The following is a 13,619-nucleotide window of genomic DNA, read 5'->3' on the forward strand; positions in this document are numbered from 1 at the left end:
GCGGGCCCCGCCCGGCCTCGTCTCCAGCGCAGGCACAGCTGGGGGGCAGGAGGGGGACACCGCGGCTCTCCGGAGGCACCGGGGGGCTTCCCCGCTGTTTCCTCCCGGGATGGGAGAGGCCGAGCCCACGGAAACCCCCGGCAGCCCTGCCCACACTTCCAGGGACCAGAGAGGACCTCCGCGTCAGGACCGTCCCCGGCGCCGCGACGGACGGTAGACGGCCGGCAGACGGCGGGCGAGCCGCCCACCGCCCTGCGCCCCTCCCCTCCGCAGCGGGCGCGTCCCAGCCCCGCACCTCCCGCCCAGATCCCGGGGCCTCGGGAAGGGCGGTGGGCGTGGGTGTGAGGGGGCGGGGTGTGCTGGGGAGAAGCTGGCAGCGCCGCGTCCCGGCGCGCACCGGGCTCTCGGAGGCTGCAGACAGCCCCTCTGCCGGCACCGAGCCGGTCCCCCGCTGCGCGCTGCCTTCGAACTCGCCCGGGAGCGCGCCACGTGCGAGCGCAGAACCGGACAAGGGAGCCTGGGCCTCCCGCAGGACCAGGTGCGCCCCCTGCCTTCGATCCACACAGCTCCCAGGCAGCCGACGGCTGGGCGCTGGGTGCGCGGGGTGGGAGGGGGGAGACGTTTGTTTACTAAAAGTGAGTGGCGGGGAACGGGGCGGGGGAAGGGAAAATCCCGGCCCGCTCGTTCCCGCACTTTCCCTCCTGCACCGCGAGACCTGGCCTCCCAAACCGTGGCCGGCCGCGGATTGGTTGCTGACGGGGAGCCTCCCCCCACCGCCGCGATCGCGCGGAGGCGGAGCGTGGAGGGAGAAGGTGCGAAGGCGACGAAGGCGGGGAGCAGAGGAGCGGTCGTCCAGTCCTGCATTTACCCAGCTTGCAAGAGGATGGATGCCCCACAAGTTTCCAGGCCCCGGTCTGCACGGCGAGGGGTGGCTGCACGGGCCCAGGTTGGAGGCAATTGTGGGAATTGTCCCCATTCCACAGGGTGGTGTGAGGGAGAGTGCGCTGTTGTAGCCGGGGCTTGAGGCCTGCTTGCGTCTGGGAGGAACTGGAGTGGGAATCGGGACACTTGGAGGGTAATTGCAGCTCAGCACGTTCGGGGTGTTAGCACCTCTCCACCCCTCCCGCCCCATTGACACTGTTTGCTTTTTAGTTTAAAAACTAAGCTTAAACTTAATTTCTATACCTGTTCACACAAACAAACAAAAACTGCTGGGCTTACACGAGCTTGAGCTTGTTCTAAATCCTCCAGTACAAGCCATGGAAACAGAACTTTCCTGGACCAGTGTCAGTGAGGAACTCAAGCTGACCATCCTTGAAAATACTGGTTGACTTACTAAAGAAGAAAAAACAAAAGAGCTTTATGAAAATCGAATTTACACACCATAAAATTCACACCAAATAAAATTTTAGCATATTCATTATGTTTGCGATTATCACCAGGAACTAATTTTAGAATATCCACACCTCCAAAAGAAAAGTGATCATTAGCAGTTAACTCCTCATTGCCTTCCTGCTGCTCTAATCCTAAAGAGCTACTAATCTACTTTGTTTCTACCCTTTTGTCCCTTCTGGAAGTTTCATGTAGTGTAATTGAAATAATATACAGCCTTCTGATTCTATCTCCCCCCCCCCTTTTAGTCTCTGTTTGAAATTCGTCCCTATTGTAGCATGAATTGACACTTTATTCCTTTTATATTTCCCAGTAATATTCCCTGTTAGGATATACCACATTTTGTGTCCATTGCTGATAAACATTTTGATTGTTTCCACTCTTTGGATATTATAAACAATGCTGTTGTGAATATTTGTGAATAGGTGTATGTGGAGCTATGTTTGAATTTCTTAAGTAGCAGGTACCCAAAGTGTAGTTGCAGGATCACAGGGTAATTCACTGGTTAACTTTCTGAGAAACTGCTAAACTCTTCCAAAGTGGTGACACCATTTTACATGACCAAAAATATGAAGGTTGCTACTTTTCTTTTCTTTTTTATAACTGGATGCTATTTGTTTTACTTTGAAAAAATCCACTATGTTTGTATGTGTACATTAAATAAATATATATTTACATCTCTTAAAACTGCAAATAAGACAGTTATCCAGACGAAGTAATAGAGTAGAAGGGAGGTAATGACTTTGGAAAAAAATAAGCTTTTGAAAAAAGATCTCTCTCTTTTGTGGGAGGATTATTTCTGGGATTTATATTCAGGGCTTTCTGCTTGGGAGGCAGGTGCTCTAACACTTGAGCCACAACCTCAGTCCCAAGAAAAGTATCATTCAGAATGTGGGCTGCTCTTTTGTTTGGGATATCTTGGTGTCTGCCCTGTCTCCAAAGTCCCTATGCACTTTCAAAGATAACCAAGAAACTGTGATTAACAGCCTATATCCCAGATTTTCCCCATAAACCACTGGGGTTTATTCATCCATTGCTAAGTCTTTTAATAATCTTAACTACTTTTGGTTTTTTTTAGACTTATTTACAGTAAAACAGTTGTTTCCTCCCACAGCTGGGAACAACTTCGAGAAAAGTTTCAGTTTTATTTTAATATTTAATGTTTTAATACATGCATATTTCTCCTGCAGCACTGGAAAAATACTGCTTTAGAACAATATGGATAACCTTCTTATCTGTAGGAATAGAATGAAGGTTGTGGACTCATAGGGCTGAGTTCTGTATCTTTTATAATTTGCAGCACATCATATATCCTTGAGCTTTGGTTTGCCATGTTTATATGATGGGAAGATAGGCTCGAGGCTCAGCAGGGGTTGGGCGGGGAGCGGTATAGCTCAGTGGTAGAGCATGTGCTTCTCCCTGGATTTGATCTCCAAGACCACAAAAACGAAGGAAAGGAAGCCAGTGCTCCACAAGAGTTGTAGCAAGGTGCAAATGAAAGCCATAACAATAAGCACAGTGAGTAACATTTATTGGGTTCCTAATCTGCAGCAGGTGCCTTACAAGCAGCATCTCACTTTACTCTTGTAATCTATGGCATAGGTGCTTTGAGTCCCATCTTACAGATAAAACTTGCACAGCTGGATTGACAGCTGCATCTGTCTACCTCCCCATGCCTGTTCTTCACAGGCCAGCCATGGTTACAGAAGTTGGTAGGAGTTTAAAGTTACTTGTGGGACTTACGTTTCTGTTTGCTACGGGGCTAAAATCAAGTTGTCAGCAAGGCTGTGTTCCTTCTGGTGGCTCTGGAGAGAATGCTAGTCCTTGCCTTTTCCAGCTTCTAAAGGCTGTTCACATTCCTTGGCTGGTTTCTCCTTTTCTGTCTTCAAAGGTTGCAGCAGTGGAGGAGTCTTCATCGGTCATCACTTTAATCTTGCTTCTGTCTTTACATCTGTCCTTCTGCCTTTCTGCCTTCTTGTACTTGCCAGGACCCCTGTGATTACATTGGGCCAATGGGGAGAATCTCTCTACTTTAAGGTCAGCAACCTGAGTAGTTACTTTGATTTTGTCAGCAATCTTAATTCTCCCTGGCCACAAAACCTTAATATATTCTTATATCCTGAGGATTAGAATGCAGATTGCTTGCTAGGAGGGGTGGCGGGGGGGGGGGGGGCAGATGTTATCCTTTCTGCCACAGTATATGTTGAGTGGTTATGCAATGATGAATATTCTGACATGCTTCTAACTGGTTGCTTGGCTTTGCAGGAGGTCCTCTTAGAAAGAACTTACCAAGGCAGCATGTAAGTCTCTGTATTGATAAGAAACCCTCACTCTTCTCTTTATCCTTTAATTGGAAATGAGAGACTCACAGACTTTTGTTTGGGCTGGCTTTGAACCGTGATCCTCAGATCTCAGCATCCTGAGTAGCAGGATTACAGGCATGAGCCACTGATGCCCAGCTAGAGCTACTCCGTAATGTTTGACAGTGTCCAGAGCTTCAGAATCACCTTCTGCATCTCTGACCTGTTAATTCTAACTCTAATGTGCTGTGAGTGATTAGAAATCCTGGGGGAGGTCTCCTTAGCTGGAAAACTGACCCTGGGAGGAAGAAGGGAAGCCCTTTATCAGGAAAGGAGTTTGAAGATGTATGCAGAACAGCTTTTGTGTGTGTGTGTGTGTGTGGGTCCTGGAACTTGAACTCAGGGCCTGGATGCTGTTCCTGAGCTTTTGTGCTCAAGGCTAGCACTGTACCACTTGAGACAGCTCTACTTCAAGCTTTCGTTGGTGGTTAATTGGAGATGAGAGCCTCACAGACTTTCTTGCTTGGGCTGGCTTTGAACAGTGACCCTCAGATCTCAGCCCCCTGAGTAGCTAGGGTTACAGGCATGAGCCACTGATGCCAAGCCAGAGCTGCTCTGTAATGTTCTAGCCTGTGCTTCTTTTTGTCTGGATCTGGGTTTGGGAGGTGCAGTAACAACACCTGTGTTTGACAGGGCCTGGAACAGCCATGACTTCCCACCCTCTGCTAAACTACTGTGGAAGAATGAAGTGTTAGAAGAACAGAAATTCCCAGGTAAGTGAGCCTGGAGGTGTTGGTGCTGGGACCTGTGCTCTGTAACCTGGATCCCCATTAATGATGACCAGTAACCTAGTTCGTGTTCAGGAATGGAACTTGGGATCTGCCTTGATACTGTCCTTCCTATAGCCAGCCATTCCATTGCCTTTCACCTGCTAGTAGTGCAGACCTTGTGTGGTACACTCAGTTTCATTCCTGTCTTCTGCATTCACCTTTTACCACCTCCAGTGGTCTAACATCCAGATGTGTTGATGGAACCACTCTGGTCAAGTCCTTCTCCTATATCTCCCAGCCAGTGTGAAGAAGTGTCTCTATGGTAGCACTGCTATCCTCTTCGTGTCTTACCTCACCACTCACCCTTGGGAAGTGAGCCTGATTCAGTGTTACTTTCCCAATGTGCTTGCTTTATTCTTATCTCTGTGTGTTTGCTTGTGCTGTACCCTCCACCTGAATTCCTTGAGGTTTTCATCCCTTGCTCTTTTCCCTAAACTGGATGTAACTGGGAATTTTAACCCCATTAGTCGTGAAGCACTTCCTAGTACCTCACTGAAAGCCTGGGTTACCCAAATTCAGACTGTAACCATGGATGAGTGTTTGCTAAGGGAGTGAGCAAGATATCACTCTCAGTGTTCCCAGAGAGAGGAGTGCTTAGGGGAGTGGTATGTATGAATTCTTTTTTTAAACTTACTTTTAAGATGAATTTTATTGTGTGTATATAAGCTAGACAATATCCTGCTGCCAGATACACATGTATAGTAAAATGGTTACAGTAGTGGAACAAATTAATATAGACCCCATCTTATAGATACCCATTTTCCAACCCCTGAGGCAAAAGCATGTACTCTTACCTAGTAGCAGAAATCTTGAATAGAACACACCACACTCTACTCTGTAGTTGTGCCTTAGATCTTTCTGCTTTATTCAATATACTCCCCTGCTACTTTGTGTTCTTTGGCCTGTGTTTCTATCTCCAGACTCTACCACTGTTTTATTCCATATGTTTGTGACCTCTATGTTTTTCTTTTTTCCTCTCCCCTTTTAAAATGATGGTATTAAGGCTTTTGAACTCAAATTCTGGTGCTGTCTCTTATCTGTTTTTGCTCAAGGTTGGCACTCTATCTTGAGCCACAGCTCCACTTCTGGCTTTTTGGTGTTTAATTGGAAATAGGAATTTCATGGACTTTCCTGCCTGGGCTGATTTGTTTCACTTGCCATAATGTTCTCTTTTACAGTTCATGTTGGGACAGATAGCAAAATTGTCTTTTTTCAAAGACAGAATAATATCTATAAAGTGTGTGTGTGTACACATGTGTGTGCTCACACATGCACATTCACATGCAAGAAAATGCCATAGTTTATCCATTCATCCATTAATGGATACCGAGGTTTTTTCGTACCTTGGCTTGTACTACACTGAATATAAGAGTGTAAATGTCTCTAAGAGGTGGTGCTTCTATTTCCTTTGGGAATAGAAAAGGGATTGCTGGGGCTATGTGAATTTAATTTTAACACCAAAGGAGACAAGAGTCTCTTATGGTTCCAACTTCTTTAAATCTTCCTCCTTCTTCTCTTCCTCTTCTTCATTCTCTTTCTCCACCTTCTTCTCCATGCTAGGGACTGAGCCCAGGGTTTTATGCATGCTAGACAAGCATGCTATTGCTGAGCTGTACCTCTGGACCATGCCTGTCTTTTTAATGCTGTTTTTCTTCCCAGGATGCAAGAGGAGAGAGACCCAGGTCTATGTGGGCAATCTTCCACTGGATGTCTCTGAGGTATTCTTCATGCCCGGTGATAGATGCTGCCCACTCCCCTGGCTTTCCTGTATACCTTATTAACTTGCTGGTAGTCTAATGGTGCCAGTTCTGGAATACCTCTGTGAGTTATGAAGGTTCAGGCAGTCCTTACTAGTGACTTGGGTGACCAGTGGTCAGTCTTTAAGCCCAGACTCTTGGGTATCCACATGTCAGTTCAGTCCACATGTCCCTATATGCCAACTAAAGAGAAATGGTGAAGGACAGAAAAAGAGGTTTATTATGTGGCTTGGGCAGCCAGGAAGATAGTGTGTCTGTTCATCTTTAGCCACCTTTGGGGTACAGACATGAGCTAAATTTTAATAGATAGAGAACTATTAGTGATACCTAAGAAAGGGTGAGTTTCCACCAGATACAATTCAATATTCAAAGGTAATAATTTACTAATGTAAATTTAAGGAAAAGACTAAATACCCTGCTTTATTTTTTCAGGATAAACTCTAGTCAGTGAAAGGTTTTTGTTTTTGTTTTTGATAATACTAAGATTTGAACTCAGGGCCTTGGTAGGCAAATGTTCTACCATTTGAGCCCCACGAGATAGGGTCTCTGGTTTTTGCCTGAATTGGCCTCAGATTCTGGTCCTTCTACCTATGCTGACTATATAGCTAGGGCTACATGAAACCACCATGCTTGTTTTGTTTGTTGAAATGAGCCCTCACTAACTTTTACCTGAGCTAGCCTTAGACTACAGTCCTCTTGATTTCCACCTTGTGAGTAGCTGAGATTACAGATGTAAGCCACTATGCTTGGCTGAGAGAAAACTCTTTACAGAAGAACTCTAGCTCATAAATCTAGAAGAAATGATAGAATTGGGAAATTCCTATTTTGCTAACACCCAGTAAAATGACTGTTTGAGACAGGGGTTATATGAGCATATTTAATTGACAGGCAGCTTTGTGATGGAATGAACAATTTATTATCATGTGAACTTAACTGATTAATTTCAGCATTCCTGAAGGTAAGATGTGAGATCTAAGTCCCTGAAGTGATTAACTATGAACCCATAGCATCTGTAAAGTATTCTAGGCAAAACAGTTAACACCCTTAACCTATGTTATTTATAGGAATTATAGGAAATAGGATATCAGGTTAATGCTGCCCAGAAGAAGCTGTACTCTTGTCTACACAAGTATAGCTGACCTGGTTTCTATAACAATTTTCAATTGAAAATTTTCACACAGGCAGCTGGGTGCTGGTAGCTCATACCTATAATCCTAGCTACTCAGGTGGCTGATATTTGAGGACCGGGGTTCCAAGTCAGTCAGGATAGGAAGGTCTGTGAGACTTTTACCTTCAATTAACCACCTAAGAGCTAGAACTGGAGCTGTGGCCCAAAGCTCAGAGAAGCACCCAGGCCTTGAATTCAAGCCCCGTGACTGACAAAAAAAAAAAAAAAAAAAGAGACATATAAACAATCTGGAAGAGATTTAAAGGCACTTAGAGATTGGATGCAAACTCACATCAGTAATCTCAGGAGGTGGAGATTGGGAGGATCCTGGCTTAAGACCAGCCTAGGTAAAAAGTACTTGAGACCACATCCCAACAAGAAGGTGGGCATGGTAGCATCCATCTGCAACCCTAGCTATTCAGAGGCATAGGTAGATCTTGGTCCAAGGCCAGCCCCAGGCTGAGGGGAAGGATGGACTAGAGGACCTATCTGAACAAAATAACTAAAATGAAAAAAGGACAAGGGATGTGACTCAAGTGGTAGATCACCTGCTACTAAGTTCAAATCCCAGTACTACCAAAAAGAGAAAAATAGATATTTAGTAAAGACAAGAGAAATGATAACCAAAAATCATTGGTAGACCTTGTTTTGATTCTAATTTGGACAAAACCATAAAATATTTTTGAAATGATAAGATTTTTCTGTTGATAAGGAATTGTTTGTTTTCTTACTTTGATACTGGCATTGTGTCAAATAAGAAAAGTCTTTTTTTTTTGAGGTGTGTGCTGAAGTGTATAAAAGTACAGTGTTTAGATTTGTTTTAAGACATTCCAACAAATGTGCTTTGCAGAGAAAGATGGCTAGCAACTCACTTTCACAGTAACGGAGCCTGGTTCCCTCTGATCCAAGCCTCCAATGGCTTCCAACTGCTTCTTCTCCCTTCTCTGTCTTTGTGTTGCTGTCCTGTACCTACATGTCCTTTGCCTTCTCTGTTAGCTCTCGTGTGCGGCATTAGCTTCTGGCTGGCCTCTACCCTGCCTTGGGCCTTTGTTGCTGCTCTGCCCTCAGCTCAGTATGTTCTGCTACTGCAAAACAGAGATGTTCTATGAAGGTCCCTTTTTTGAGGGAGTGGGTACTGAGGCTTGAACTCAAGACCTCCCAGAAATTCCTTTTTGGTTGTTTCTGAGCAGAAGGTATGCACAGTTTTGTTGGGGTAGGGTACTGATAGGTAGTAGAGGAAGGGAGCAGAGGTGGCTGTGTCAGGAGGACTGCAGGAACATTGCAGGTACGACTGGCGCAGAGTGCAAAGTACAGAAGGGCAGAGTTAGGTGTGTTGCCAGAGAGGAGTAGAATGTTAGGGTCTGTTGGATCTCAGCCACGAAGACGGGTTGGAGAGCTAAAAGTGTGAGCAGAAAAGATGGTGGAGGATTGAGAGGGGAAGGCTTGAAGTGGCTCTGGATGGCTTGGCCATAGCCAGTGACTGAGGCACTGGTCAGGGATAGAGTGTGCTCTAGGAAATAGGATGCTGAGGTGGTGGGCAGTAGTTTCTATTCTGTGTGCCCTGATTTTTATCACTCCACAAAATTTAAAACACACACTCATGTTAGCCCTTCTAGCCCTAGTTAGTAATTTTGTTGTATAGTATTCTGTTAGGTGCACTTACCACTGGCTGTTTATTCATCAATAGACATTCTGATACTACTTAGGTTATGCCATATAAAAATGATTGGTATTGGATCATTTTTTTGCCTGTAGAAGTATCAGTTTCAGCCAGGTGCCGGTGGCTCACGCCTGTAATCCTAGCTACACAGAGACTGAGATCTGAGGATTGGGGTTAGAAGCCAGGCTGGGCAGGAAAGCCCATGAGACTCTTATCTTCAGTAAACTACTCAGAAAAAGCCAGAAGTGGCACTTTGGCTCAAGTGGTAGGGTGCTAGCCTTGAGCAAAAGAAGCTCAGACACAGTGCTCAGGCCTTTCAAGCCCCAGGACTGGAAAAAAATACCGGTTTGACATGATTCTAATTCCTAATTTTTGCTGCCTCAGACAGAGTGAAGTTGGTTGAACACGTTTGTATGGACAAGTGTGTATGTCTGGAGTCTGACCTAGGTGTGGCAACCTAGGGCCAGATAGCAAGCTTGACCAGAGTGAGGAGTAATTTGTACACCTGCTAGCAGCACCATCCTCACCAGTTCTTGGTAAAGTCCAGCTGTCAGTGGCTGCTAGTCTGATGGATGTGAAATTATGTAGCAAGTATGTGACTGTAGTAGCTGCCTTGCCAAAGTCAGTGGTTCTTTGATGATAATATTGTAATTAGTAGCAGGCTGTATGTCCCATGAGCAGTATGGCCAGCAGTGATTGACTGAAGATGATGTTAAGTGGAATAGTTATGAAGGTACAGCAGGAGTGATGATCCTATAGTAGATGTCCCTTGCTCATGTTTTGGTGGTAGGTTGATGAATAATACTTCTTTTCTTATCTTCATTTTAATATTTCCATAATAAATATTAATGGTTTTATAATTAAAAAATCTTAACAAGTTGTTTTCATTGATTAAAATGAGATGTAAATGAATCCCTATGGGCACAAGGCAATTTTAACTTAATGTACCAAGCCTTCTGCAAATCTATAAACAATTAAAAAATTAAACTGTTAAAGAGCATAAGAGAAAAAGTTTCAATTAGGGCTTGCCTTCAGATTTTAAGATTTTAAAAAAAATTACGGCTCTTAACAGTAATAGTGTCTGCTGATGGGGTGCTCTCATTGATGACAGTGGGTGGAGATGTATTTGTTCATGTGTTGGGGGTGGCCTCACACTCAAGCACATTTTCAGAAAATGTGTTTCCTGAATTTGCTGGGTGCCAGGAGGGAGTAGTTTTTTGTTTTTACCTTGGCTATATATTAGAATTATCTGGTGGACTTAAAAAAAAAGTCATGGTGCTTTAGTCCCAACTCCAGCGTTCTGATTTTGTTCATCTGGGATGGGCTAGCCTTTGCATTGGTAGTTAAAAAGAAGAAGAAGAAGAAGAAGAAAACACTAATAACTTCCAAACTGAATCTTGCCTGAAGTTAGAATTGAGAACCACTATTATATAACCAACTTTCTATAAAGGATGCACAATAATTTTTTTTTATTTTGTGGGGAGATAGTGGTGTTTAAATTTAGCACCACATGCTTTCTAGACAGGCAGTCTTTTTTTGGGGGGGTCCGGTTGTGGGGCCTGAACTCTGGGCCTGGGCACTGTCCCTCAGCTCTTCAGCTCAAGGCTAGCGCTCTACCACTTGAGCCACAGCGCCACTTCCGTCTTTTTTCTTTTTGCATATGTGGTGCTAAGGAATCGAACCCAGGGCCTCGAGCATGCAAGGCAAGTGCTCTACCACTGAGCCACCTTCCCAGCCCACAGGCAGTCTTATTACTTGTGACACTTCACCAACCCTTGTTGATTTAGTTTATTTTTCAGGTGGGATCTTATGCTTCTGCGTAGGGGAAGCCTTGGACTGATCTCCCCTGTAGCTAACATGTAGTCAGATAGGAAATATTCTATACTCTGAATGCCATGTGCCTCTGTTAACTCAGCCCATATACAATGAATGGATCCATAGATGATCAGTAAATTAATGTATGTAGTTAGGTTTCTTTTTCTTTTCTTTTTTTTTCTTTTTTTTTGCCAGTTCTAGGGCTAGAACTCAGAGCCTGGACACTGTCCCTGAGGTTTTATTTTATTTTATTTTTCAATTTTATTGTAAAGATGCTGTATAGAGCGGTTACAGTTACCCTTGAATTTTTTGCTCAAGGCTAATGCTCTACCACTTGCTTCACTTTTGGCTTTTTAGTGGTTAATTGGAAATAAGAATCTCACAGATTTTCCTGTCTGGACTTAGCTACTCAAGCTGAGTAGCTAAGATCACAGGTGTGAGCCACCAAGGCCAGATGATTTTTCAGTAAAACTTTATTAACTTTATTAACACAAACAAGGTAAGCAGGCTGTATTAGCCCCAAGACTTGTGGTTTCCCAATACCTGCTTTAATAATAGGAAGATAGTATTTTACCATTTTTAATAATGGTAAAACCTGAGACAAAATTAAGAGGGTGTTAGTTTGTTTGAAAAAGAGTCTTACTGTGTAGCCCAAGCTACCGTAAACTCAGAATACTTTTGCCTCCCATCCCCAAGGCATATACCTCCACACTGATTTTTTTTTTTGCATGATGCAATAGAAAGAAAGTAAAATTTAGAGTTAAAGTTCTGAGTGCAAGTTCTAGCTGTGACTTGGTTCTATAATCTTAGGGAAGTCACTTAACCTTTTTTTATGCCTCTGTGATGAGTGCAGTAATAATATATACTTCTCTGGGTGGTTATGAGGACCAGCTAGCATAAAGTATATGAAAGTACTTAATAAACTGAAAATGCTAAGCTGTTCTTGTAAGTTGCTTGTTGCTAAGCATCTTGTAGATTCTAGTATAATAAACATTAAATATTTAAAGGTAAAGCATATTAAAAAATGGAATTTAAATCCATTGTAAACATGAAACCCAAGGAAAATCGATTATACACAATGCATTTTTATTTTCTTCCACTAACAAAATAACTTTAGATGGATGAAATCTGCTTTTAAAAGAAGATGACATAGAGGCTGGGAATGTGGCTTAGTGTCTAGCATGCATGAGGCTCTGGCTTCCATTCCTCAGCACCATTTCCAAAATGGGGTTTCCAGGGAAGAATGAATTGTCATCATGGTTGTGAATTTTGTATCCATAATGTGCTGGTAGGGAGCTAAGGAAGGAGAAAACATCAAAGGTGCAGGTAGGGGTTGAAGGAGCTGAGGCCCAAGGGAGGCCAGACAGTGGACACTGGGTAACACCTATGACCTTCAGGGAAGCTCTTTCCTCAGCAGAGGAGGGAAGGAAGCAAACTGCACACAGTCAGGAGAAAGTGTGTGGGAGGAAACAAGATAGGGACGAGGTAGGGACTACCTAGTTTGGCAGAAAAGAGAGGGTGTGGTTCTAAAGATCATTAGAGTGACATAGGTTGAGAAGGGATGGAACTGGAGCTCACTGATGAGGAGAGGCAGCTTGATGAAAGATGAAGCGTGGATGGGGCATGAGTGTGAAGAAACATACAGGGATGGAAAAGGTGACCACATCCCTGGGCAGTGGAGGCCAGACTATGATTGAGAGCATTGGGGAGGAGGTCTGCAGAGCTGAGGAAGTCACTTCCTCTGGGGGGACCTGCCCTGACCACCTCCTTTCCTCCAGATCTTAGTTCAGTACCCACACAGGATGTACTGTACTGTGGAATTTACCATCCTGCAAGGAAATGGTCAGTTCATTGATTGTATTATCTTTCCCCTCTCACCTGCTGAGATTCACTGAAAGCAAATACACTGTTCTGTCTGTTTCTGTGTTGACAGCATGCACCATAAAACCTGGCACATGAGGCACAGAATAGCTTCCCTTCATATATACGTTCATCTGAGTGCAGATTGGCTGGTTGGGGAATCTAAGACTTTAGAACTACTTGTAAGTTATGTCACCAGCTCTCTTTCTCTTTTAAACCCTGCCGTTGTAGGAAGAAATTTTCTCCCTTCTAAAGGACTATAATGCTCTCCAAGTCTGCAGAATCCAGAACGGCTGCAAATGGTAATGACTGTTGGTAATGACTGTTCTTCCTTTGTTTGCTTTGGGAAGTAACTCCTTTCCTCTGTCCATTTGCTGATGCACTGGTGTTGCAGGCTAGCCTAGTAACTCCCAGATCCACACCCACTGATCTGGCAGAGTGACATCTGGGAAACCCCCTTTCCATATTTAACCCTGTGGCTCAGCAGCCAATACTGTCTTGTCAATACAACCCTAGTTTAACAGTCTCTAGACCAAGGTATATTTTTGCTGTATTCTTGCTCCACTTTTTTACTTGAGGTAGGGGATTATACCACTCTCAGAGTCAGATGCCAGTGGTTCAGGCTTGTAATCCTTGCTACTTAAGAGCCTGTGATTGGGAGGATTGTGGTTCGAGGCCAGCTCAGGCAGAAAAGTTCATGGGATTCCCTACTCAATGGAGAGCTGTGCTCCTGTTATCCTAGCTACTATGGGAAGCCAAACATAGGCAGATCACACTCAGGCACTCACCCTCAGGAACTCACACTCAAGCAGGAAATGGGGCCATATTTCAAGATTA

The 13,619-nt window shown here is 44.1% G+C and overlaps 1 protein-coding gene across 3 annotated transcripts in view; it reads left to right on the plus strand.

Moving 5' to 3' along the window:
• Window positions 1-426: 426 nt before the first annotated feature.
• Window positions 427-13,619, plus strand: part of Tdrd10 (tudor domain containing 10) — a 32,809-nt gene continuing 19,616 nt past the window's right edge. For 2 of the 3 annotated variants that reach the window (XM_070013953.1, XM_070013954.1), the window contains exons 1-5: window positions 671-946; window positions 3,658-3,692; window positions 4,386-4,465; window positions 6,182-6,240; window positions 13,014-13,084. In XM_070013953.1, coding sequence (XP_069870054.1) covers window positions 884-946; window positions 3,658-3,692; window positions 4,386-4,465; window positions 6,182-6,240; window positions 13,014-13,084 — 308 coding nt within the window. In that variant the 5' untranslated portion in view covers window positions 671-883. Of the gene's footprint in view, window positions 539-670; window positions 947-3,657; window positions 3,693-4,385; window positions 4,466-6,181; window positions 6,241-13,013; window positions 13,085-13,619 lie in introns of those variants that run through there. The other variant, XM_070013955.1, reaches the window with a different exon arrangement.

Source organism: Dipodomys merriami, unplaced genomic scaffold, assembly GCF_024711535.1.
Source record: "Dipodomys merriami isolate MVZ:Mamm:240054 unplaced genomic scaffold, mDipMer1.0.p SCAF_92, whole genome shotgun sequence".
NCBI classification, from domain to species: domain Eukaryota; kingdom Metazoa; phylum Chordata; class Mammalia; order Rodentia; family Heteromyidae; genus Dipodomys; species Dipodomys merriami.